General features: G+C 34.4%; 1 protein-coding gene across 1 annotated transcript; it reads left to right on the top strand.

The window, feature by feature from the left end:
• Nucleotides 1–3,480: 3,480 nt before the first annotated feature.
• Nucleotides 3,481–22,742, top strand: LOC119069437 (transmembrane protein fend-like). Its single transcript, XM_037173495.1, has 4 exons — nucleotides 3,481–3,991; nucleotides 13,054–13,101; nucleotides 19,352–19,606; nucleotides 20,798–22,742. Exons 1-4 carry the CDS (start codon nucleotides 3,839–3,841, stop codon nucleotides 21,179–21,181), a joined length of 840 nt encoding a protein of 279 aa, XP_037029390.1. The 5' UTR covers nucleotides 3,481–3,838; the 3' UTR covers nucleotides 21,182–22,742.
• Nucleotides 22,743–27,495: the final 4,753 nt, after the last annotated feature.

Here is a 27,495-nt window from a genome sequence, read left to right as displayed (position 1 = left end):
CTGGCGCACGCTTTATTTCAATTTTGATCGCAGTACACTTATTGACAAGAGTCGACTATTACATTATGTAGTCGACTTTCGCATTATGTATATTGACTTTCGCTTTATGTATTCTTTCTTTCTCCCCGCTCAAACACATAACTTGCATTTTTTTACTTTCGCCCCGGATTTCGAGGGCGAAAGTATCAACTTTCGATGTTGGTATCAAAAAAATAACCATATTAGGCTCTAGATGTGTAATCATCGAGTTACATATACATACAACGTGTTATGCCACAGAAGCATCTAAAGTTTGCAATGGACAAAATTTTCTCTCAGCTTCACTTTTTCTTTTCGTTCCAGTGACATCACTTTTCGTTCCCACTGACGTAACTTTGCGTATTGCTATAAAATGAAATTTGCTGCAATTACACACGCAAATATGAGTAATAATAACCTTAATAACAAGCTGTTACAAGCTGTCGAAGACTGCCTGTGACGTCCTAAGTTTTCTCAACACGCAAGCCATTGGAAAGCTATGTCGAGTTAACCTCCGAGGTTGAGGCTGCCATGATGTAAGTGATGACTGGGAATGAAACAATGCATCATTCAGATCTGATATATTTCAAGATCATGTAAGAGAGATTTATTACAAAAATTTCTCCAGTTAACGAGCGACATTTTTTACAGAAATTTGAAATTTGGATCTGATCGAATTCATAAAAGAAATCAGGCCAGGCGGAAGTGTCAGGTCTGCTAATGAAATGTTTGAAAGTTTCATTTCGCTTACAATTCGCTAGACTTTTCCATGCGAAAAGGGATGAATAGCCTTTTGAGCTTGGTTGTCTCTTTTCGACTGTTGCCATAGCCTCACGAGATGGCATTTTAATAGACTTCAGAGAAAAATGAAAAGTATGTCTGAGCAAAACAGTGGTGAAAACTCTTAGCTTAATTTGAAGTATTTGTTTTTTGTACAACAGTTTGCAAAAAAAAGATTAAAATTCGATTTTGCAATATATAGCTCTCAACAGTTCAAGGATTTCATCACAATTTCCGGTAAAATCACCAGACAAAATGACAGAGAGAAATTAAAGTGGTTTTATTACCCCCGATACGATGTGAGTATACGATGTGTAGGTAAGACTCGGCAATACGTACTTTAAGATTATAATTTTTATGAATCTTTTAATGTACTTTCGAGATATGAAACGACAACGTATCATTAAATACAGTCATCAAAAACCGTTCGTGTTTAATCGAACATTCTCACAGTAAAGGAAAAAAAAATTATAAGAAAATAATCTTCCAGAGATAAAATTCAAGAACTAACGTACTTGTTAGACAAAGTAAAGAAAAAAAAATTAATTCTCAAAACTCAATTATTTATTTATATATATTTGTTTAAGGTATAATGCGCACAGACCAATTCAATTTTTTTATGTATAAACTCCACGCAAACCATCTCTAATAACAGCAAAGATTTCAAATTAACCATAATGAAAATCAGAAACCCATATATTCAAGAAACATAAATAATACGAGAAGAAAAAAAAAACGTTTTTTTTTCATTATTTTTTCCTTCGTCATTAAAAGACGGAGATGTTCATGCATATACAACTAAGCTGAGATGAGGTCCAATTCAAGTCAATGAACATAATTGAAATAATCCGGTTTTCGATTTTTATTCCGAATAATAAAATAAAAATTTTGACCGCGAATATGTTTTAAAACAAACGAAAAGCTAATAATGATTCTTGAAATAAAAGAAGTAAAAAAAACACCATCCACTATGTAGGATGCAGGTATATATATCATTATTATGATGTAAGTCTAGCTGATATGGAATTTGGTTGATGCAGCTATATATGCCGGCTAATAAGAGATATGCTTTTGCATCTTTTATTTATTAATCGAAAAGTGATGCTTGACGTAAAATATTTATTTTCGCAATTCAATGATGAAAGTGATCTTTTTCTGGCCTGTTTCTAAAGTTACATTTAGTTTAGTTATTTCATCCAAGATTCTCGTACGCAATGCGAAATAATTATTTTCCTATCGCATGCTAATAGTACATTACTGTCTTGCTGGGACATTTTTTGTTGAGCGGTGTGGGGAAGTTTTGTTTTGAGGCGAAGGCGAAAAAATTTCCCAGCAAGACAGTACGTTACTTATCAGTGGCGGCGAGTATATGGGGCGCTTGCCCCTCATGACAACGCAAAAACTCTTTAAATTCATAGGGTTTTACACCATTTTATATCATTTTGTACTCTTTGCCCCCCATGAGCCTCCATGAACGAATCTAAAGTCGGCGCCTCTAGTTACTTTGTTGATTTTTGACCAGAAAATGCGAAAAGTCGGTTTTGAGCAAAACAGTAATGACGCATTTTCTGGCCGCAAGACAACAAAAGCCTTTTTTAGCGAATTTGATTCCAGAACTCGGCTCCGGCTCGTGTTAGGAACAACGTTTTTTGCGACATGAAGGCATATAACGCCTTTTTCAGTAATGGCAACGAAAGTTTTAGCTTTCGTCACTGAGTTGAGAATATTTTTTTCTATTTTTTCTAAACTCATTGACGAAAAGTAAAACCTTCGTCGGTATTTTGAGAAAAAAGTGGTATGTAACTCGGTGATAAATGCCATTTCATGTGTCGGGACCGAAAACGGGGCTTTTCTGAAATTTTCTCGGTTTTTCGACCCACATGAAGAGGAATGACAGACACACACATATTGTAATTTTACGCATACGATGTCTATTGTCACACAGGTGCAAGTGGATCCGAAATTCCATTGATTATCCATTACCACGAGATCTGGTGAAACATATCGAAAAATTGAACGTTTTTGCCAATACAACCACGATGAGGAAGTCAGTTATCACGAATTTTCCGAGATAGGTAGGCAATGTCACCAGCAGTCGGCCCTCACGTACATTACTCCTGTTGGAACAAGCTTGGCTGTCCTTCAGTAAAGCGATATGGCCAGTCAATATTCCATTGACATGCTGAGTTTCTGTGAAGGTAAAAATGTTTATGCAAAACAGACATCACGCTGTAAACATACATACATCAAAACTCTCAATTTATTAATCTTCCAATTAATAAAATCAAAAATTGAGTATGAATTACAACGCATAGAAATACAAAGAGAATTGAGCAACTAACAAAGAGTTTACAACTATTGTCGCAAAGAGAGAATAACTTTGTTACATTTCTCTCTCTCTGAATCGTCTGCACATTTCGTTCTGGATATGGTCATGGTTGCATATTTCCATCATCAACGTTGTTCGTTCATTGTACCGGAGAATAATGTACAAAAAAAGAAAAGAAAACGAGAATACATATCATGCAAAGAGAACCCTCTTCTTCGTACCAGTATGAAGATGAAAAATTTTTGGTCTCTATAATATAATGGACACGAAACAATTGACTCTCTATGTTGATGGTGTGTATTGAATGGGGATTGGGCGAGAAGATCCTAATGTAAAATCATTTTTTCAAGTGAGTAGAGTATTCAGTAGTGATTTGAACGTATCGGTATGCGGTTGTGTACAATTTTTGATTCGAACGTCAAATGGAATGTGTGCATTGATACGATCGCATAACGTTTCATAGGAACACAACAAGAAAGTTTTTATTTTTATTATTTTTTCAAATTTACTCCAAGAAGTGTGTACTGCAGTTTGTATATTCATTTGCGCTATTCGAAACAATATTTTGAATAGACTGTTCGGTACACGACTAAACTGATAATATTAGCAACTTTATGTGACCAGCAAAATATTAAAAAATTGAAAAGACGAAATTCAATCAGTACCCGGCACTTAAAACGAATCTATTATTTTGTTCGTTTGTTTATTAAAATGGAGTTCAGTTCATATCATTTTGTGTGCATAATACTTTTAGTCTCGGTGACACAGGGAATGGCCAAAGTTGGATTAACGAATTCAGACGACGAAATTGTGGCGGCTAATTCAATTCAACATCATCAATGTCAGGAATCGTGTCTGCAAAAGGTAATTACTGATTTGCTTATTTTAGTTGTAGTGAATGGTAATGAATACCTGTAGCGTTTTATCTGAGAATGACTTTCGTGCAATACACTTAAAGTGTCACATTTTGTTGTTCATGCTATCGATGAAATATATTTTTTGAACTATTATTACTATTACTATTACTACGACTCGTTCTATTATTAAAACATTCACTGTGCTGTACCAAGACCTTACAATGACAATGACCGTGAAAACATTGAATATTTAGTTGATGCAAAAATATAACAAAAAGTTGAAAATTTGTCGAGCTAAAATTCTGTAAATTGCAGGCTATAGAAAAACTGTGTTGACAATGAATGTGAATATGGCAATTTATACTATGTAAAGTAAAGTCGAGAACAAATACGACCCACCGAGATCCGAGATACCATTTAACCATTTCACAGTTCATTTAGCTTGTTGAATACCGAGCGTTTGAAAATTCGCTCATTCTACTGTCTGTTTACCGGCGACATTAGATTTATTCAGAGGATAAAGTTTCACTCAGTTAGGTCTCAAGCAATTGTTGTTATTAAAAACACTGACGCCGAATACAAAATGCATACTCTGATCGTCGGAGAGTTTTTGAAATCTTCATTTTGTACAACTGATCAGATTGTCCAGTTTTATAGTGTCACCTTGGGATTCCAAGCTATTTCTTAGCTGTTCAAATCATTCCAACTCCGTCACTTAAATGCAATTGACATGGTGTAATGTTTTTGAGATACTTTGTTTTAGTGTAGAGGCGGTGCCTTCATTGAGTAGACTTAATTTTGACTAAATGGTCTCGCGCTCCAGCTGTGCATAGTGTAATATCGGAAGAACTGACTGGGGTCTTAGAAATTTATGATAACGTTTGTAACACGTCGAATTCGAATCCTTGAGTAAGGAAAAGCTTTTGTTGCTTTGAAGAGGTGCTAAAAACAGTGACAGTGACAGAAGACAGGTCAAAATTTTTCGCATCTACATTTATCGTCTACTTTACATGAAAAAAATTACAATAAAAATTTCGGTCACTATTACTGAAACATTAACGTCCGAGTTGTTTACCCACTCTACAGCCTCTGGTGTAAGGCAATGCAGTGCCTCTAACCCATGTTCAAACCGTCGCAGTGGGCAATAATTTGGAAGATGATTCATTGACTGACTCACGTTATTATCACAGTCACAGTGGTGAACTCTGAAAATTCCACTGGAACATTTGTTCACCGCAACACCCATGGCCACTCCGAAAACGATTAAGAATTTTCCACTCCTTGCTCGGTAAATCAAATCCTTTGAGCTTTTCGTCGGGGTTGTCGATCAGATGTTTGTTCGAGAAGTATTGAGAAGCACCTTTAAAGCACTGACCAACAACAATCAGGGTAACAAATTGTCAAAATCGGATGCGGATAACGGTAAATGAAGTTCATTTTTATGGACAACTATTGCATAAAACACTTTATACGGGTCCCCAGCGGCTTAGACCTCACATTTGCAACAACGATTCGTCTCCATAAAAACGGTTGGTCCATTCTCCTAGGCTGTGCGATTTCAAAATATTTTTCACGTCTCCGCATCATTCCCATTCTGTTGATGACTGGTTGTATAACTTTTGCAAAATCCCGAGAAACATTCCATCAAAAATAATTTATAACAGTTGGGTGTCACATTAAACATAATATATTTTGATGATGATATCTGAATCTGACTGTGAGAGAAGCTGAAAATGTAAAACGCAAACAGAGAAACGTATAGAAAAAAGGCGATAGAGTCTTTCGAAAAGAACAAAAAACCAAAAGTAATAAGAAGGCATATTCTCCAGCACAGTTCAGCTGTTCAACATTGACATGGCTTGAATATTTTTAATTTTAATATCGTTTTTGTAGATTTGATGTTCGTTCGGGTTTGTTTTTTTTTTGCTCGAATAATTATATTTGGTGTGTTGTTGTCTTGTTTCATCGTTTTTATGTTCACATTCTTAAAATTTTATGTTCATTTGAAAACAAGATTAGCAAAAAAGAAAATATGTGGTTGTTAGTCCTAAGACATTATACAAGAAGAAGACGTTCTTTGTACATGATTTTTTTCTTCTCCTGTTATTCGATTTGTTCAATTTCTTGTTGCGTTAATGGGATTGTGTGTGTGTGTGTGTATGTGTGGTTGAAGCTGTGTGTGCTCTGAAGAACGAAAGAAAAACAATACAAACAAAAACAAAATATAAATCGTTGCACAAAAATTCAAAATCTAAAATAAGGGACAACGCTAAGCAGTAGGGCGGGTCGCTGGCCCAATGTTTTTATTTATTTTTTTCATCCGTACTACAGATTCCATTCGACTCGTTCTATTCTTGTTCGTGGAGCCAGAACAACGCAAAGATCCAAATAGGAAAAAGAAAAATCTTACGTTCCCGAAAATCTGATGTACCTGGCAGCGTAACCATGTTGTTACTGTCGTTTTACACCAAAGGCTACTGATAAAACAAGTTTAGTAAACATTTGTTTAAAGCTGTCTGGTATCAAAGTGGCGTCAGAATGAATCCCTTTGAAAATCCGGACTTTGCCAGGAGACCTCAAAACCGGCCTCAGATAGTCTCGAGTTACATCTGGTTTTCGAAGGTCGAAAAAGGGTGTCTTTTAGACTCATTTCATGACTGCTAAATATGTGCAATGCAGATGTGAGTAAACTCGTCGGAAAGCTTAGGTCAAGTACTTTAAGGGCATGCCTAGTTTGCGTACACCCATCTATATATGTTAGAAAAAGTGTACAACAAAAATTTTCCAAATCCGTGTGAACTTTAGACAGGTCTGGGGTGGTACTATTGACGGTTAATGTGAACCTAATATGCATGTTGTAGCGTACATTATCTAAGCTTTCCATTAATACCTCATACGCAGTGCTGGTGATTGTCCACATAACAGATTTTTATGTTAGTACACCCGCTACTCGTAACATTCACCAATTGGTCAAAAACGCACCTTTTTGTTCCTAGTAACATAATATATTATTTTGTCCGATCCACCCTATTCACCAGGCAATGTACATAATAAACAGCAAGATATTTTTACTTAAAGACAAATTTCGGTCCCTCTTCTGCTTCGTCTTTCATCCGTTTATTTGATGGATTCGTTTTTTTTTTCTTCTTCTTTTTTCCATTCTTTTAATATTATATGAGCTTATCAAGATCTAAATAATAATCTCAGAAATTATTTTTATATAAAGAACTGCATCCACGAAAGCAAAACCAAAAATCCAAACCACATGCGGACGAACCACGCCGTATACACACAGAGATTGTCGCTTTTTTTCCCTGTAATAATAAGAATTTTAATGTGAATTTCTGGGGTATAATTCTTTTAATTCTTTTCTTTCATTTTCATCGTTTTGTATAATGTCAAAATTAATAACGTGTTTATAATCGATAAAAGAATGTTTCGTGTGTGTGAAATTATTTAAAATGCTTCGCTGATAAGAATCTCTTTTAATATTTGTTATGAAAATTGATATTATTTGATCGAGAATGAAGTTATCAGATGTTTTCATTGATTCTGTGTTTCTTTTTGTGTGTGTCTGACACACTGTATGATGATGATCATGATGCATTTGCTCTGGCATATTTTGTAGATTGCTATTCTTCAACATGTTGAGCTACATTGTCGGCTGACATCATCACATTTATGTAATCCTTTTGTGTTGAATGTGATAATTTTAACGATGCATAAGCGTACATATATACACGTAACATAAGATTCATTCAGCTTTGAATTAAATATACAACACGACAAGACGACAAACAGGAATGTCTACTTATGTCGTTTTAGACATGTTCCGTTTGAAATGCTCTAACTAACGGGGCTCTGCAATAAATTTCGGAGTTTCGGGCAAAATGCTTTTGCTCATTTTGTGCAATACAATAGCACTCTAGCACTCCAAGCACTAACACTGAAAAACTTCGGATCATAGTAAACTCTGCTTTTCGTACAGTAGACATGTCTTCTCTTTTTTGTGTGAGGTGAAACACACAGTAAAATTTACTCCAAGTTTCACTCTGTGATGTGGATTTGACATATTTCAATAGTAAAAGCATTAACGCCTTCGGAAAATCCAGTATTAGGAGAAGTAATGCTTGGAGGTAGGAAACAATAGTCATTTGTGTACCTGATTTACACGATTGATTTTAGGCAATTTCGCGAGTTGTAGGCCTTTTTCATGCTTCGGGCCGAAAATAAGGGCAATTTCTGATATTTTTTTTCTCGAGTTTCAGCCCTTTGTATGAAAACTCACATGTGTACCTGCTTTGGACGACGTCGCTTGTAGGCCTCACTCCGTTCAGCCTACAGCTCGCAAAATTGCCTAAAATTAATCGTGCAAAACAGTTACATAAATGACTATTGTTTCCTGCAACAAGCATTACTCCTCCTAATACTGGATTTTCGAGGGCGTTAATGTTACTATTAAAGTACATTACTGATTACTGCTATAAGGCTGTATATAGGAGACGTGTACGTATACGAGCGCTTGTGCGAGTATTAGTACGAGTCTCTTATATACAGCCTTATATCAGTGAGGTATTTTATCGCAGTAGGCAATCATCTCTTTTTCTAGTGATATAGTTTTGCTTGCAAAACCTTTAGCTCTCTAGGGTAAATTTGTTTACTCTTATGAACGTATGCGATAAAATATGTCAAATTCACATTACAAAGTTCATAATACACAAAGGTGGAATGCCTGAGGCCGTTGCAAAGAGGGCAACCTTAAGGATTCGTACACCGGTCGTAGGTGCTAAGCCACAGGGACATAACCGCAATTTAGGTAAAGCTAATTTCAAAAGAACAAAAAAACTAAGTTAGTCGTTTCCTCGTTTCGTTTGTTCCTGAGAGTTTGATTGAAATTTAAAGCCACTTCCGCTTTGCTATTTTCAAAGCCTGTTGTAACGTTGTATCATTGAAACAACTAAGAACAGTGAGAAATAGATTCACGAATATTTGGAAAATAATGGCATGTTCTAACGATATAACCTTGAACGGTAACAAATCTAAAAACACTGCTTGATTTGATTAGGGACCTAAACTATCTGGTAGCCTTATATTTTGCGAATAAAATTAAGTCAATTTATGACATGAATTTAATGTCAGTGTTCATTTGAGTTCATTTTCATATTACAGTGTATTAGGTCTCTTATTTGACGTTTCAAAAATGAACCGCTCGTGCCTGGTTTGTTTTACTCTGACGTGATAAAATCTAGTAGCCGCCACAATTGTTCAAAGTTGGTATTTTAGTCGATTTGTCAAAAAGATGGGTTAAACTGGCAAGAAAATATCGACCTCATCTCCATTTCTATGATTCTGTGTTGGTGTTTAATCTATACTTGAAGTACGCAAGTTAAATACGAAATGACACGTCGTCATAATAACGAAATCTTTCTTGAGTTCATACCTCTTTCGTTTTTCGAACCAATGCATACCTCTTTCCGTTTATTTTACTCGGAAAGTTTTCAAGGTTTTTCATAATTACGTTTTCTCCCCCCAAAACATTCAGTTTACCAAAAATATGAAATAAATTTGCAAAACCGATTTTATAATGTATAATCCTACCTAGAACGAACCATGCACCATAAAAATGTTTTTGAAGTACGAAGTCGTTTAGTAGTAGATAAGACTCTTCGTATCGGCTTTTTTTTACTGTACATAGCCAAATAGCCATTGATTGCACATCGTAAAATAATGTTTAGGTTTTGCTATTTTACCATACCATATTGCCGATCGTGAAGGGGTATTTGTAGAAACGGGTTTTCAGCGGTAGCTTTGAAAAGAACATAATTATACCCATAACTGCGACAATGAACGAAAATATTTTTGTAGAAACATTTTTGTGTGAGCGTATGTTGTGTCCAATAAAAAAAGGCATTTATCCATTCTTTGAATGATAAACCATATTGCCATGATCCTGATTTTTATGTGAAGTTTTTAACGCATCGGTGTATTCCGCACATAGAGAGTCCCAACATATTTAAGCCGAAAAAAAAATCCTAAACCCAAAGCTGAATAATTTCCAACTGGAAATCAAACATCCTTTAACCATTCATCCCGTTAATGTCTTTTAATAAAATGATAAATAGACATCGAAACCCAAGCTAAAATAGATTGTGAGTTCCGATTAAAACCATGTCGAGTCAATAGAAAACTGTCATTTATAATAATGATGTTAATTTCCTGATTTCGTGCAAATGAGTCATTTAACCGAAACGAACGATGTGGCATTTCTATACTATTCCCATGCATAATATGTATCTCGATTCCATTCCCATCACACACACGGGTTCAACTATTTACCGTCTCTTATGAAACCATCACAGCAGCTTTGAACAGCAGTTGAACAAATTGAGCATAACTAATATGCTTACCTTTACTCACCCAGCAAATTATTTGAAATTTATTGTTAAATTGAAAGTATTTAGCTATTTCAAATTGTATGACACATATGAATTTGGAAAAAGGACGGTTATACGGTTATCCACATTAAAATTGAAAGATTTACAGCTTCCATTTATAATGAAATGTAGTTCTGATATTGAGGATAGAAAAAAATACAAATCCTCTGCTATTATATGCTGTTGGTATACCTAAGGTTGATCCCTTTTTTTGTTACGTTTTTAGTAGAGAAAAAAGAACTTCCAAAATCTTTGTGATATCTACCTACTTAGTTGACTGAGATAAGTTTTTTTTTTTATTTTTTGCTGCTGCAACAATGAGGTGTTACGTATACAAAAATATAATTTTTTTTGCCTTACATTCTTTCTAATAAATAAAAATAACAACTGTGCAAACAGAAACGATTCTTCTTCTTGTTGATTTTTTTCCCTCCTCTCTATGTGCATCATATTGTGTATCATATTGACGGAATGTGATGACTGAGAATTTTATTTTCCATTTTTTTCTTCTTCACATTTTTTGTGGATGTTAAACATTTTCTGTTGTTATAATTGTATTATTTTTCCTTTTTTTTAATAAAATATTACCGGATATTATGCAGTGACGGTATCGGATGTGTAGGTTTTTCGTTTCGTCTTCTTTGCACTTCATTTTCGGATAAGGACAATTGTTGCAATTGAGAGTCAGTTGTTTCGGACTTTCATTGGCGGTGTTCATCTGCAGATGTTGTTCAAGCATGAACAAATTGTGAAGTGTGGAAAAGGATGTTCATTCATAAATTCGATGTAATTGCAATTTTGAAGCAAAAAATTAACGAAAAAATTTACTATTTATAACAGTCGGATGTACAATATGCATTGTCTGACTAGAACTCATATCGTCTGCATGTTTCAAATTGTATCGCTTGTGTCAAATCAACGCATGAATGGTACTCTAAACAGAGTACTGAATCTGGACAGTTAATCATACTAATTTTGACACTCTAAAAAATTGTTCATACTAAGTAGTAATCTATTTAACAGCTGTCACTACGATCACCCTGCTTGCAGTGCGTTGGTCAAATGTAACATAAAAACTCTGTCGATGGAAGTCAAGGCACTCGCACCCAACCGTATACGATAGCGGCAATTTGTAGGTAGACTCTCTATGCTCCCTCGAGGAGTAAGACGAGAGATGATGATGATTGAGTGGCATTTTGAGTAGATGCAAGAAATCCTCAGGAAAGTTTTCTCTTTAAGATTTTAGCAACTAGTTTTGCGACAGCTTTTTTTGGGTAGTTGTCTTTCGAAGTAGTATTAGTAGTAGTACTAGCAGGTGGTGCAAGAGATTCTATAGAAACGTGGGAATTTATACCGACTGATTAATTCCATAATGGAATTTCCATTAGTTATTTTACTCATTTATCCACCAAAAAAATGAGTTTAGACGCTCTATGATACGAAAACACTTGAAATCCCGCGTCGAAAGTTTTTTGAAAGCATCGTTTTATAGTAGAGAAAATAGATGATATGTTCATTGTCCCTGCGAACTGTCCAAGGAGTGAAAACGAATGCATGCGACTTGTTTTGAATTGATGCATACGAAGTCGGAATTAAATATCTCACTTTCTTGGGTGTTCTTGTTTTGTGCCATTCGTATCATAATGCGTGTAAAATTTTGTGCATCACAGGAGGCATACCACTCACGAGCAGTATGCGTATCGAATTCTTTTCGAATTCATTGCAATTTCGTGATTTCCTCCAAGTGATGCAAAACGCTCATGCCAATGAAGTAAACGTATTGTGAGTATAAATTACCTAACATTGCACCTACGGGACAAATAAAGGAAATGTCTCTTTGTACGATTATTAACCTCGCCTTCGGCTCGGAACAACAAGTTTGAGTGCATTGATTGTGACAGAATGAATCATTTGAGAAGGAAATAATAGGAAAGAGCCAGTCGACTATAGAATGAAGAAAATGAGATTCAAGTTAATTCACGCCGAAAGTGAGGTCAAAATTCAAAATGGAAAGTGCGAAATTTTTCTAACGCAGCGTCATTTTCATACAAGGAAAGCGTTTAGTTGTTGGTTCATTTTTTCATCGAATCGTTTTCTTGAAATTCAAATTTCAGGCAAACTTACGGCGTGAATTAGATTTGAAGAGTCTATCTCTGTTTAAAATCAAACCTGGTGCTTGTCGCTCTTACTACTGAATTAAATTGTCATTTTTTTTAAAAATTTGCGCTCATGTCCCAAAATCCGCAAGTGTACTTACGAATTGGTCACTCCTTCAAATCCACCATTCCGGTTTTTTTTCTTTGTTGCGGCCAGGCCCATAGATTTACGGTCACTCGATTGATTGGAGTTGTTTTTCATGCTCAGTTTCGTTTCTCGTCTATAAGTCCAAATGGATGTGTTCTTTTGTAACACATTTATGACACATAATAGCCTTAAATCTAGTCTAAAACCCAAACACATTTTCGGAATGGAAAAGTGTGTGGTTTTGAAAGAAAAAAAAAATTCGGGTAATTTATCAAAAAAAATAAGAACAAATAATGTTAGAGTGTTCCTCCTCGATATAATTTTAACTTGAAGCACAACAGTTCTATTCGGTTTCATAACACTAATGTATTCTTCTCTATTTCGTTTTCAGTATACAATAAATGCCACTGCATGTCTTCAAACACCTGTTTGCTCAAAGGTAAGTCTTATTTATATGATGAATGCTATTTTTATAATTTTTTTTTGTAAATATATTTTTCGTTTCGACGTAATTAATCAAAAACCTGTGCATTAAATGAGAAGTTTTTTTTTCATATTCTGTTGTATTCAGCGGTACTGTTGTAATAAGAGCCATACTATTAAATAATAAGATAATAAAAGATATTTGTAGCTAATGGTGTTATTACATTCAGAAATTATTATACATTTTAAACATATTGAATTGAACGCGTCGTTTCTTTGTTGGAAATGAAGTATGGTAATTTATTGATCATACCAATTATAACATTATTTCCATAAGATTATAACTCAGTTGGAATGTGTTTACGGTGCTCAGTAGTATACTTTCAGCATTTAACGTAGAAAATTTACTCGAGGGTCATAACACTGTTGCAATTAGTAGTGGTGGTGCTTTACTGGATATTTTTCAGTAATATCTTATGCTTCGACCTCCTTTAATGATGAGCTACATCATTATGAACTCATACCGCCTATCAAGCCATAACAAAACATTACAGAAGTTTTCTTCCTCAAAATACGAACTACTGTAGCAACAGCAAGTACTTGTTGCATCCAGCCTTCATGGATTTTGCTTGTTGGTCTTCCTTGTGTTGATTTACCCACTATAAATAATAGACAACAACATGGGGGTCAAAATGAACTTGTGAGTCTGCCTTTATCACATAATAATAGCGTATGGCATGGTTCAGCCGGGAGATCACACTTGAGTGACAGGTTCGGCTACCAATGCTATACATGGTATTGTATGACTTAGCAATACGGACCACATGCCTAACGTGTATTCCGAACGGGATTTTTGATTATTGCGCCCTAGTACCCATAGCAGTACTAAACCCATTAAATCGCAGTAGGAGTAGAATACCGACACTCCCAACAATTCCGCTAGGCCGTGTGACAGCTCTACACATACAACAACACCAGATTTGAACCGATTCAGCCGGCTGTGTATTTGTGTACACGTCTGACAACCGATTTTTTACTGCTGCGGTTGAGTGTCGAACCGTCACACTGGCAACTCAATCGAATAATGGAAAGCAAACCATTACGCCATTGAGACCACGAAAATGTTACGTCATGCAATGAATTGCTTTCGTATAGAATCAACTGTTATTACGTCTTGGGTAGTGTAAAAGTAATCATGAAAATCAAACCGTCGCCTAGTGATGCGTGTACGTGGGCCCTCTGCCTGTTGTTACATGCATTTGACATTTATTTACTCGGATATTTAATCCGATTGGTTATCTGTGGCACGTAACATTCCCAACTCAACATTACCACGTCTCTAACTCAATTAAAACCAACAAAATGTTTGAAATTATGCGTTTTCCATTCATTTTTTTTTAATTTCAGAACATTTTTTTCGTAGTTTTATTGCTCAATTTGAAAAAAAATACAATAAAATAAAATTAATTTAAACTTTCTGACAGCAATAAATGTGGTCACGGAATGACGGAATATTTTGAATGCGTTGTTGATTAAAAATAACAAAAAAAAAGTGAACCCATGTTCGACTCATAATGTACATATGATGAAGCAAAAGGTCATACTTCTGGTCATGAACGTGACTAACTTGGCTTAAGCATCGACGGTTTTATCGTTTCGATGGAATGTAAATGTTTCCAATTTTGGTGAATTTCAAAATGAAGAAAAACGTTCTTACTAGAAGCTACATATTTCACCGAAAATTACGTTTTACGAATACTTTCAATCCGTCCACATTGCCTGTTATAGAAGTCAGGGCTATTTTGTGGGAATTTTTAATCCGGAAGATTCTAAAAAAGTTTCGTGAAAAATAAAAAAAATAAATCGGAATCATGCCCGACGTTAGTAAACGGACGTGAAGCAAGTCATACAATAAAATTTACAATTTACAATTTTATTGAGAAAACTTTCTTTGAACCACAGAAAAAGACGTCACCAACAGCAATATCAGGTATTTTGTAAGTGAACTAAAACTTATCCTCTGTTGGGAATCATTGGGCAAAACAGCTAGGACAGAATTTGTTTTTATGCCAATAGACAGACGAGACAAAGGAAATAGAAATATTTTATGTTCAATGTCACGTACGGTTATTCATTTGTTATCGATAACGATGACAAAAATACTGACAAGCTCTGGGTAATATGGTCCTTTATATAGTAAAATGTATGTTAAAAAAATTGAAGTACAAGATTTGAAATCAATCCATTAAAAATAAGCAATTTGATCGATGGAAGATTTTTTTTGTAGAATTGCCAAGAATCAATTTCACAAAAATAGGCACTGACTGATTTGAATACGTTTAAATAAGCCCTGGCTAAAAGCAAAAGCAATGAAATGGTTTTTAACTGTTGCAGAAACGTTGTACGACTCAAATGCAAACAGACAAAATATCGTCGTAGTAAGTGCTTATCTCACTTATGTTTCATGACTTCGATCTTATCTGTAGATTTATTTCACAAACTCAGCACACCATCAGCCGTCAAGTCAACATTATTTTAAAATATCATCGGTTATCCCCAGCAATATCCATGAAACTGCACAAAAATTGTATCCAGTAAAATGGCAGTTTATTTCACCAGTTCATATATGTACAGACATACACACATCACAATCTGCTGATTCATTTCGAGAAAAAAAAAATTGTGTTTGTTATCAGAACGTTGCTGTAACCTATTTCGTTGGGATGTTTTATCCCGTATTATTACTTCGTTACCTAACATTGTTTCTGGATTATTATTTTGTATTCAGATAATGTGCACACTAACATTATGGTTACATGGGAATAATAAAACAACAGAGTCTTTTTACTACGTTTTTGCTCTAAAATAGTTTTACTAGGTTTTTGCCGTTATAAACGCCATATATGAAAAGTGAACTAAATAACTGAACTCCTGTGCATGTGTGTATATATACCCACCATATAACGTTACTTGTTTTTATATGCTTCAAATTGAGTATGGAATAATGTTATATTCTACCATCAAATATGTGAATTTACACAATAGCAATATGGATGATGAAGGTATAATATGTAGTGCATTAGTTTTGCTTCCAAAGTTCAACGAAATTATTTTGTAAATTTCTTTTTTTTGTAAATTTCATTCTCTTCTTCGCTCCCTCAAAACTATCTTAAGCGAATAATATGAACCTAATAATAAGCACATCATATTAAGCGAACTAGATTTGTTGACTTTATTAATTGAATTTATAAACCGAGTGTATTATGTCGAAACGTTTGCAGTGAAATTTTACATTTCTCTCGAATTTGATTAAATTGGTGGAGCGTAGTAAATTGCTCGAATATGTAAATAAGTATCAGCTATAGCTGCCACCACCAATTTTTTTTTAATTAAATGTTAATTGTGTCTAAGGGAAAACAGACACCACTTGTTATAAGGATAAAAAAAATTTGAACAGAGGAGGAAGGGGTTTTTAAAACAACTGGAAAGACCGGATGTCCGTTTTGAATGTCCCTTACTACACATTTTTTCGACGAATAGAATAGTAATATGAGTTTGTTTAACGTCCAAAAATTGTTCCATTTGTCAACAATGCAAACAAACGCAAAAAGAGTCTTACCTCTACCGTAGAGGCTCTACGTTAACATTTTTGTGGAGATGTCATCGGTAGTTACTAAAAATGTTGCATTCCAAAAGGACAGTCCACGGCACCATCAGCTCGTGCTCGGATCCTTAAATTTCGCAAGAGAACTAGTCGCCTTTTACCTCCTAGCACATCCGTTTAGCGATAACTTGAAATTTCATTTTCACTATAATTCGCTAGACCTGTTCGTGTGTAAAATAGTTTAGTGATCTTCCAGCATTGTGTCATTATACCACTGTCGCCATGGCCTAATGACAAATTATATTTTTGAGGTGAAACGTCGGAAGATTGAAACAGTCAGTGATCGGATTATGTTTTACGATACCAAAGGAATCATCTTTCATAACTATTTTGCTAACATGGAAATTTTGCGAAATAGATGTGAAAATTGTCAGCCAGAGGTGAAGCCGAGGTTGACGTTACACATATGCGCAAAATTCCAGTGTAGGCACAAGTTAGCAACAAGATTTTATGTACAGGAGTGAGATTGTCATTTTTCTAAACGTCACTTTTATGCACTAGTGCGCAAAAGTATATATGAAAATCCATATACGCACTGCTTTGATCGCACTACTGTACATAAAAGAGCTGTTTTTATTAGAAGCAGCTGTATTATCAAGTAAAACACGGACGGGCGAGGCTAATTGTTGCCATACTAATTAAATGCCAACTTTAATTGTTATAACTTTAGTCAGATAAATTCTGGCAAATATGAGTAAATTAAGAAATAACGACACTTTGTACATTTGATGTTCAGACCGAATTCATATTGGTGTCAGCCAATTCCTATTTAAGACATTAAAAAATAATTCGACGAAATTAACGATCAGTCATAAATCATGCACAACAAAATCCTTTAAACAGATTGCTTTTTCCGTTTTTTTTTCTACTATAAAATTTCGCGTCTGCTTTTTATATACTTAGCACATCGTTATTATCTAACGAATGAAAGGTGGAATTTAAGGAAAATTTGACAAGTTTTCTTTGTCAATGGAATCATCAATAGGATTTCATTGGTATTCTTTCTCTCAATTTTTACTCACCAAGTATTTTCTTAATTAAAATGTAAAACAGAAAAACAACATCCAAAAAATGTTTTAATTACTTACGAAGAAAGAAAAAAAACGTAAATATTGTTCAACTGAAAATATGATGACAATGCAATACCATGACAGTCCAAAAATTACTTTTTTAATTCGCGTTTATACATCTAGATGTTGCTCACATATTAAAGTGAATTTTTTCGATAGTAATTACTCTAAAAATGCATATACCCAGAAAAGTATTTTGTTCTCAATTCTTTTTTTTTTGTCGAAAAAAAACACGGATAAACATAGCACACAAAGTTGAAATGTACATATATACGTAACCAACCAAAGAGGAATGCTTCTCTTATGTCGTGCCATGTACAAAGAGTAATGTTTAAAAAAACATATTTTTGACAAACGAAATACTTTCAAAGGATTTTTGTATTTTAGGGACAAAAAATGCTATCTGATGTATCTAAATGAAGAATGTCGTTACGTTGGTGGTTGCGCTTCGGAAAATTTTCACATTTAAATTGTGGCGTATAGTTATGACAAAATTAGGTTGATGTATAGATGATAGATGATAGGAGTGACAGACATGACAGCCGATGAAAAGGTCCAATTGCTGCGCTAGTAATAATTATGCGACCGAAAATTTTCGCCGTAAGGCCGAAAACACCGGAGCAATTTTGAGTTACTGAGTTACTCGGCAGTAACTGCCCTACTTTGCAAGAAAAACTTCTTAGCCTATTTTCAATAATTTTTTATCAGAAAAAAAAAATCGCATAAAAAACGTTTTGGCGAAAAATGGCAACAAATAAATTGCATAAAAGACTTTTTCATACCTAGGACACGAAAAGTGCGATAAATTCGATAAAAAACTTCTTGTCAAATTTCAATTTCAGTCAAAATATGTTTTTTATGCGATTTATTTGTTGTCATTTTTCGCCAAGAAGTTTTTTATGCGATTTTAATTAGAACAAAATAGTAAGAAGTTTTTTATGCACTTTCCTCGACGAAATTTAGAAAATCGCATAAAAAACTTTTTCTCGAAAAATGGCAACAAATAAATTGCATAAAAGACATGTGTTTTTCTTGCAAAGTAGGGCAGAGTTACGCTGTATTTGTAGCATACGTTAAACTATTTGTTTGAAAGAACTGGTACGTAAACGTAGAGCTGAACGACGTAAATTCGTGACAACCTTAACTCTTGATTTTCACTTACTAAAAGAAACCACTCCGTTTTGCCTTCGTTTAGCTAAATCTTTTCAATTGCTTAAAGAGTAATTGGAGTGCTTTTTTCGTTAGTGAATCCGTTTACTCCGCTTATGTGACAGTTCTTCCAAACACTTGACAGAAGGCAGAGTTTTCATTATTTTGTTGTAGCGTTAACGGGGTGAAGTGTCGATTAACCTACCCTTCTCTCCGTTTACGTTACAACAAATGAAACTGGCAATGAAAATTTTACTGTAAAATAACTATGTGACTCTAGAGAAGAACAGTAAAATGTCTAGAATTTAGTAATTTCCATGTACATAGAGTAATAATAGTCTTAATTCGAAAGAATAATATCAACAACAATTTTTGTTTTGCAGTGCTGGCAATTATGCAGTGAATCCACTCAAACACAAAAACCATGGCCAATAAGAGTCGCAACGATGGTCAAACAAGAGTTTCTTGTCGCTACACACTTAGCCTGGGAACCGTCAAATGTACTCGTCAATTGCTTAGTGACATGGGAGGTCTACGGAGGCGGATTAATGGGCAATCTATTGACTGATACATCCAACGTTGAATTATCCCTCTGGCCAGACACAAAATACCGTGTCGAAGTCACGTGTAAAAATAAAGTAAGTAATCGTAGATTGTAAAATGCACACAATTCGATAGTTTTTGTATTTATTTTTGTTTCCATATCGTTTTCCCAAAGCATTTCTGCTACACGATTCCTTCTATTCGAATCCATCTCTTACATAACATTGCATATTGCATCGGAACATTGTTATGTTGGAGAACGTGTGGATGTTATTGAGATGTATACAAAACCATTTAAACATGCGCGGCGGTGTATAAATTGCACGAAAAACTCATAAAAATTGTTTACGCTAAATTATTTTGAATTAAATGAGATTAAACTCATAAAATCGTTGTCTGGGCTGTCTGCCTTTTTTGCAGTTTAGTTTGTTTGAGACTCACACGATAGTATCGCGTTTGGGGTCTTATATGGTTTTTTTTTTGTTTGCCAAAGCATCTTGTAACATTCAGATATTTCAACGGTGTGCCAATACCAGGAACTAGAATTTGAATGACACAAAATGTTGACTGTGTTTTAGGGGGATCGATTTGAGATTTTCACGTTTTAATGCAATATTTAATTCTTTCATTTATAAACGTAGACACAAAAACAATTACTAGGTTGGGATGATCAGTTTAGATCTTGAGATCTGGTGATCCTTTGTTTACTTAACTTCCTGTCGCCATCAAGAACTTGATAAGTATGACAGTTACACAAATGGCAACTTCAAAATGTTGTATATGCCTCTTTCCTCATCTAATCTACAGGAGTCGCAGAGGGCCTTAGCATTAGTCGCTTCCTAGCGTTCTGAATGTCTTTCCATAACTCATTCCGTTAAGGCTTTCGTTGGTTCATTCGCCATTTTGTTACCCTCCACTCCGGAGTGTCCCGGAATCCTGGGCCAAGCAAAGCATATATGTCGTCTTTGGGCTCTGAGATTATAAATACTTGCACTATTTCTTTAACCAGCTTGGAGGTCGTGACCGGCGACAATAACCCTAAGTAAAAAATCGTTCTACATTCCTCCAACATAAATCTGTTTTTTATAAATCAGTCTAAACATATCGCAGAATAACGACATCATCGAATAACGTTCTGTGTCGAAAAAATTGAAATAGCCGAACCAATTTGCCCCATTCCTTTTCTAAAGGGATAGTTTGAGGTCTGAATTAATTTTGAATTTTAGTTCACCCAATATTCACTTCAACAGATGGACGTTTACTCATTTTCGAAATCCATTTTCCAGATGACCGACGAAACAATAAAATCGTTACCAATTGTTGTCGATACGAGCAACGCAATCGAAATGAAACCCGAACCGGATCAATCATCAAACTACATTCAACAGTCAATCGCTGGCCGAACCGCCGTACGTAATGACCATCAAACAGTCAAATCCACCAAAAACGATGACAAGCAAAAATTGCGTGAAGTAGCCATCTATTTTACGCTTCCGATTGCATCGTGGGAAGCCAAGCATCCGTACTTGAAGCAAAGTATATTGGGCGGTGTCGCTGCATTGATTGCATTCTTATTTGTGCTCACTGTATTTTTGGCTTTGCGCAAACGATTCTATGATAACAAAACCGACGCGTATTTACGTGAGGTGAAGATCAATATTGACAGATAAAATACTTTTTCTGTTTCTGGGTGAAATTCGTATATCGCATCGTATATAGACATTTTAAGTGTAAAAAAAAATTAATGAGAAAACGTTTTTTTTTATTATTTCATTTGCTTGTATAAATAAAATTGGACATTGTTGTAAAAGCCTAAATATTTGTGGAACGGCGAAGAATGAAAAATTGTACGGAGTAAGTCGCATATATTTACCATGGGATCGATTTCGAACATTTTAAGTAAAAAACGATGTCCATAACTTACATTACGTTACAACAATTATATATGCGTTAAAAAAGAAACGTTTTGTGTTGTAGCGATATAGCTTATAATGTGTGTATGTGTGACAACTTTTTTTTTTTTCATTTTCTTTTATTTATTTACAAAATTCTTTTATATTCCAATGAAGTGTTTCGGTTCGTTCGATTGAGCCACAATATTTTTTTTAGTGATAAACCTAATTGAAGTCTGATTGAGGAAACTACCATTTGAAATTACAAGAAAAAAAAATATTTTAAAGTTGAAGCAAATCGGAATGATCAGATGAAGTGAATGTGATATGTTCGAGTATATGTTTCTTTCAACTTTAAAATAATTTCTTTTTAAATTATTAAATTTGCTTAGTACAAACATGACATCGGACATTCTTTTAATCAATTTTTTTTTCGTTTTTTTTCCTAAGAAACGTTAGGCCTTAGGTTGGTTCAATTTTTCAAAGTTTTCTTTTCGATTGATTTCGTTATTCCCTTTTGATTGATTTTTTCCCGCAGATGGAAATGCTCCTTGAGGCACTGAAAGATTGTGCAAGTCTAAAAATTGACACCGTAAGTCCGCAGAAGACTCAAAATATTTATTTTTTGTGCGTTACGCACCTTCTACCTCCCACCTGAGTTGTGTGTCTGGCCTAATACAAATAAGTTGTTCAAGGAAGCCAGTTCGACCAAGGTTCTCAAAGAACCAGGTTAAGACAACTCTGAGTTGATCACGAAGGCGGTGACACACAAATTGAGTTCAGCGGCTACGAAGTTTAAATGAAATAGGCAACTTAACAAAAACAAAATTCCGAATTTTCATAAAAAACACTTTCTTCAAGTTGGTTTCACATACAAACTGTACTGAGTGCGTTTATCAATTTCGGTGTCACCCGCCTTCGTGGGTGTCTTAACCTGGTTCTTTCAGAACCTTGAGTTCGACATTGTACATGTAGCGAGAGAACTACGTTCACACTGAGATGTGTATTGCAAAAAGTATAACCTCAATGTTAAATCTACTATATAATTAGCAGTTATGATACCTCTATCATACTACGATCAAATCGTAATTATTTGGGAATTGCTTAGAAAGGTGACGCCGTATCGTCAATCTCTTATTTTTATTAGTGGACTTTGTTGCACGCATTCATAGATGTTTGTAAATATGTATAAGAAAGTGGGCTGAGTGAATAAGATATTGATAACACGACGCAACTTTTTGGTGATCGTGACTTTAGTGAATTCTTGATATTTCTCAAATAATAACAAAGTCTTACCTAGACAAAGATGGTGAATTATAACAAAAAATGAAAACGAAAAGAAAAACATTTGAAAAATTAGTATAACAACAAAAACGGCATGTAGAATGTTGTTTGCATTTCATTCCCGAATTCCTGTACTAACTACAGTGTAGTTCATATACAAAGCTACGATTTCATCATGTGTATGACGTGTTATGTTATTTGCTGTAATTTGTTTAGGTTTTTTTTTATATAAATATATTGATAAATGGCTCAACGTTTCATAAAATCGGTTTCCTGTTTATAAATTAGCTTTTATGTTTTAGTTAATAAATATGTTGTACCATATTGTAAATAGTTTACATATATTGTCTAGTCTAAACAATTGATTTGATTACGTTAATTAATTCACTTAAATTGATAAGTTTTTATTATTGATTGATTTCAATCAGCAAACTAAATCGAAAAGAAATTAAAAATTTATCAAAAGAATTGTTGTCATTATTGTTTGATTCGATGATGCTGGAACCAACAGGAAATAAATCATCGTACCACGACGCTGTAAGCAGGTAAGTGCAGAAAGCTTGAAGATTAGGTCCTGATTTCCACTTACGAAAAAAGCACCCCGTTTTCTCTAAGCTTGATATCAACTAGCAAAAAACTACTCCATTTTTCCTCCGTTTACCTAAACTCCACTCCACTTTTCTATTGTTCAAACAGTAAACGTAGTGCTTTTTTCGTAAGTGGAAATCGGGGCAACAACAATAGAAGAGAGGCGTGATTTACTTGATTTTTTTCTTTGTTTACTTAATAGCTTGCTCTTTCACGGCTTTCCAAATTTAAAAAAAAATGCCAAAAATTTCCAAAAACTGCGAACGTCCAAAAACTGAATTTTTCTATCATTTCGAACGATTTTGACAACTCCTGAGCTTCGCCTTGTGTTTTAGCCGGCTCTCAATGATTTTGTTTGATAATTGACGCTCTCATCTTTCAAATTAATCATGGTCATGTCAAGAATCAAACAAAATAATTGAGAGTCAGCTAAAACGAAAGGCTGAGTTCAGGAGGTGCCAAAACCGTTCGAAATGGTGGAAAAATTAGGTTTTTGGACGTTCGCAGTTTTTGGAAAATTTGTAAAAAAATTTCCTAAAATAGGCCCTGTCTCACACGGAATACTTTTTGTTGAGTGAAAACCACACTAAAGGCGAGAAGTTTTTTATCTGATACTTGAACCAGGGCCTATTTTAAGTGAAATTCCCTAAAATTCCTGAATTTTCCACTCTTTGTTCGCGTGAAAATTGAAAAATCTGTGAATTTTTTATTGTCTTTGATTTTTTGTAAGCCTTGACTTGAACGACTAACAAATGGCACTTTTTGATACGACTTTTGTGGGTTTTCCTCAATACATTAACTTAAACTCTACAAACATGTATATTTATCTTGTGTACTGATGTCTCGCCAGACTCGTAAAATTCATCAAAATCTGAATATTCTTACATTTTCTGCCTTGTCCACTTAGTAGATAGGGAACATCTGGCAAAAAAAAGTCGTTTGCTTTCACGATAATAATTAGGCCAAAGTGTTGATTGGGTAAAAATGTTATTTCATATCTCCGTTTCTCTGATGGCAAATGAGAAATATCCGAGGACCTGAGCAGAACAACTTCTATACGAAAGCTGGATTTTCACGTATTCTCGGAATTTAATTCTCACAAATTCTCATGGTTATTAGGCCGGAAGTTGTCAAATTAAAAAAAGAGAGATAGGAGCAAATTCAGATCACGTTTTTCTTGAAGAAGATTAGCTTTTAATTAACCAGGCGCGGATCCACCTATGTGCGGTCGAGGCGGTCGCCGGGGGTCAGAAGAAGATTTTTACATAGAAAATTTTTTTTTTAAACAAAAGCCGTCTGGGTCAGAAACTGTTTGTCTTCTATCCGCCTGGGTCAGAGCAAAAGCTGGATCCGCCCCTGGGAACCATGGACCATATTAAGTAAAAAAGAGAAGCATACCTAACTTAATGAGTGACCCAAAACGTAGCCAAACATCTTAAAAAGAATTAAGCCTTAAAGAGCCACCACCAAAATAAATATAAGGAACACAAAGAAAATGATTTCTGGAACTAAAATTCCCTCTAAAACCGAAAATCTTGACTAAGAAAATTGCCATGTCTTCTTCCGAATCAATCCTCAGTTCAGACAATAAACAACAATTCGCAAATACCGATAGAGCCACCACCTCCAATATTAACAGCCAGCATTACTGAACGAATAGCTTACATTTTTTCCATTACACTTTATCGAATACTAATACAACATTGGAGCTATTTGTTGATTTCTTTCCTTTCGATATAATAATACAAATGGCACAACTTGATGTCAGAGAAAAAACGCGAACTTTTAGCACGATCGTTCAATATTTATATACCGAAGAATTTACACTAGCGGTGAAAGAACAATGAAACATCATAAATAAACTTAAAGATGATAAATTCCCAAAAACTTTCTTCTCACACAGATCGAACGAATCGAACTATCGTTGTACTGTACATTAAATCAAAACAAAAACCAAAAAAAAAATTATAATTTTAAAACAATTGAAATCCCAACACCTCTCTAAACTAAATCTCAACTTGATTTAGATACATTCTTTGAGACAATCCTTTTTCAGCGTAGGCAATGGAGGTAACGTTTATGTATCCAATCCATCCAACCGCACCCAGTTCATTGTCATAGTTTCTTTATTTACCTGTGTATTATATCCGTACCGTACCAGCAAAAAGAACAAGATTGAGGAGAGAAGAAAAAACTCCATTCGCGAAAGTTCTACAAAACAACGGATTTAGTTTCGATATAATTCCATTAAACAAATCTTCAAAACATATTTTGAAAAAAAAAAACCGCACACAATCTCGAAAAACCGCGTGCATAATGTAATTGATTAGGGCGTTGACGAAAAAAAAGTCTGTGAAGATAACTATCTCTCTTGGCTGTAAGAACTTTTTTATATATATATGATGTACGTACATACATGATAGCGATACAACCTCAAGAAATACAAGAACCTACACGAGAAGATGTCATAAGGAAATTTTATTTGTTAATATGATGCTCATAAATAATTTCACAAGATTATGATTGTATAATTTATTTATTTTTGTATATTATATCATACGGTACGAGCATTTTATAACATTTAATGTACACATTGTAATGGTAAACGAACAACATATTATAGGACATGATGTCTTGCAAAAAAAAAAAGACACGAGACAACAACCACAACAACAACAACGGCTAACACACAACAGAAAAAAAAAATCTTAACATGAATCTACATGAAATGACTAGGGTGCGCGAGATGTATTATTTCTTTGATTTATTTCTATTATTTTGTATTATTCTTAAAGCTCTGTCATAGTTGTCTAGATTTTTTGCAGAGATGATGTTACTTTGAGTTTCCTTTATTTTTATAGATTTATGCCAAATGAAAACAAGTAACTTGAGAAATTGATGGAAAATCAAAATAGTCGCAACGGAGACAAGAAAAAAGATTCATTCAAGGTAAATTGGAATATTCGTATCTGAATTCGCCGAGACTGATCGTCTCATGACAGATAAAACCTCAAACGATTCAACTGGAGAATCAATCATTATGTTTACAAGTACAACCCCAACAAAGTGCACATACCAACGGCTGAATGAATCGATTCGATTAAAAAAGTTTATTTTCATTTTGTTTATGATTCGTCAGATGTGTACATGCGAAAAGTTATGGTCTTCTTCGCCACCCAATTCCAATCGAGCATTCATATTACGCGCAAGTATTAGCATTAAAATTGCGGAAAACAATCTTTTGTTCATGAAAATATAAACTTCGATTTCCCCGTTCAGGACTTTTTAATATAGCCCTAGAATGGCTACGGCTAGTACATCTGGGTCATAATGAAGGAGTTGGAGCCAAATCAAGAATGGAATTGAGAGATGAAATTTTCGTTTGATTTGTTTGATTTGATTAGTTGTCACTATAGTCCGGTAACGAAACGTATGTGATGGTTCGATTCTCCTCAATTTTTTAAAGCAGCCCAAAAATGTGTGAATGAACTTCGTTTTGCAAACGTGCTAGCCGAATCATCTGATAAACCATAACGGAAACGCATTATTTTCAAAAAATTCTTCTCGACTCCAAAATGGGAATGACCAAAATTGGCCTTCTAAAACCGCTGTGGCTGATTAGCATAGAGGTTAAATCAGAGAATTTCTTTGTTGCAAAGTGATAGTTCATTAAATTTAACTATTTAAATGCTCTTTTTCCATAGTGTTTCATATGTCTTTTGTCTTAATTGCTATCAAAATGCAGTGTTAATTCTGGTAAATTTGTGTAGATTTCTGGCAAAGATAATTGAAATTGTTTTTCATTGAGCACGACTGGCAAACATTAACATGAACAAAAGTGTTAAAATAAATTTAAAATCACTGCAATATGCATTCATCTGATGTTTGTACGTAAGTAGCATATAGAAATGGTTTGGCTATATATATCTATCTGAAGAAGTGTACCCCCAACTCTTTAATTTCAAAGTGAAGATAATTAAATTAACATAAGATTGTTTTAGGAGTTAGTTGCATAGAGTGTTATATTGTTGGTTGGAATTGTTGTTGGTTGTAATTTATATTTAATTTTTGTTCATTTCGTGATTGTTTTGTTTCGTTTAAGATATTACTCTTCTTCTTCTCCTCATTTTTTTTCTCTCTTCCTTTCTTCTTATTTGTTTTCTGTGCATTCATGATTTTGTTGAAATTGTCGTTCCATCTTGTCTTGAATGTTGTCACTG

Source organism: Bradysia coprophila (genome assembly GCF_014529535.1).
Source record: "Bradysia coprophila strain Holo2 chromosome X unlocalized genomic scaffold, BU_Bcop_v1 contig_35, whole genome shotgun sequence".
Taxonomy (NCBI): domain Eukaryota; kingdom Metazoa; phylum Arthropoda; class Insecta; order Diptera; family Sciaridae; genus Bradysia; species Bradysia coprophila.
Note: the sequence above shows the minus strand (reverse complement) of the source record. Positions and strands in the feature narration are given on the sequence as shown.

Excerpts from the sequence above, each read along its gene's own strand:
- LOC119069437 (XM_037173495.1), top strand. The coding sequence starts at position 3,839 with ATGGAGTTCAGTTCATATCATTTTGTGTGCATAATACTTTTAGTCTCG. Across the intron at positions 3,992-13,053 it reads AGGAATCGTGTCTGCAAAAG|TATACAATAAATGCCACTGC; the intron begins GTAATTACTGAT and ends TTTCGTTTTCAG. Across the intron at positions 13,102-19,351 it reads AAACACCTGTTTGCTCAAAG|TGCTGGCAATTATGCAGTGA; the intron begins GTAAGTCTTATT and ends TTTGTTTTGCAG.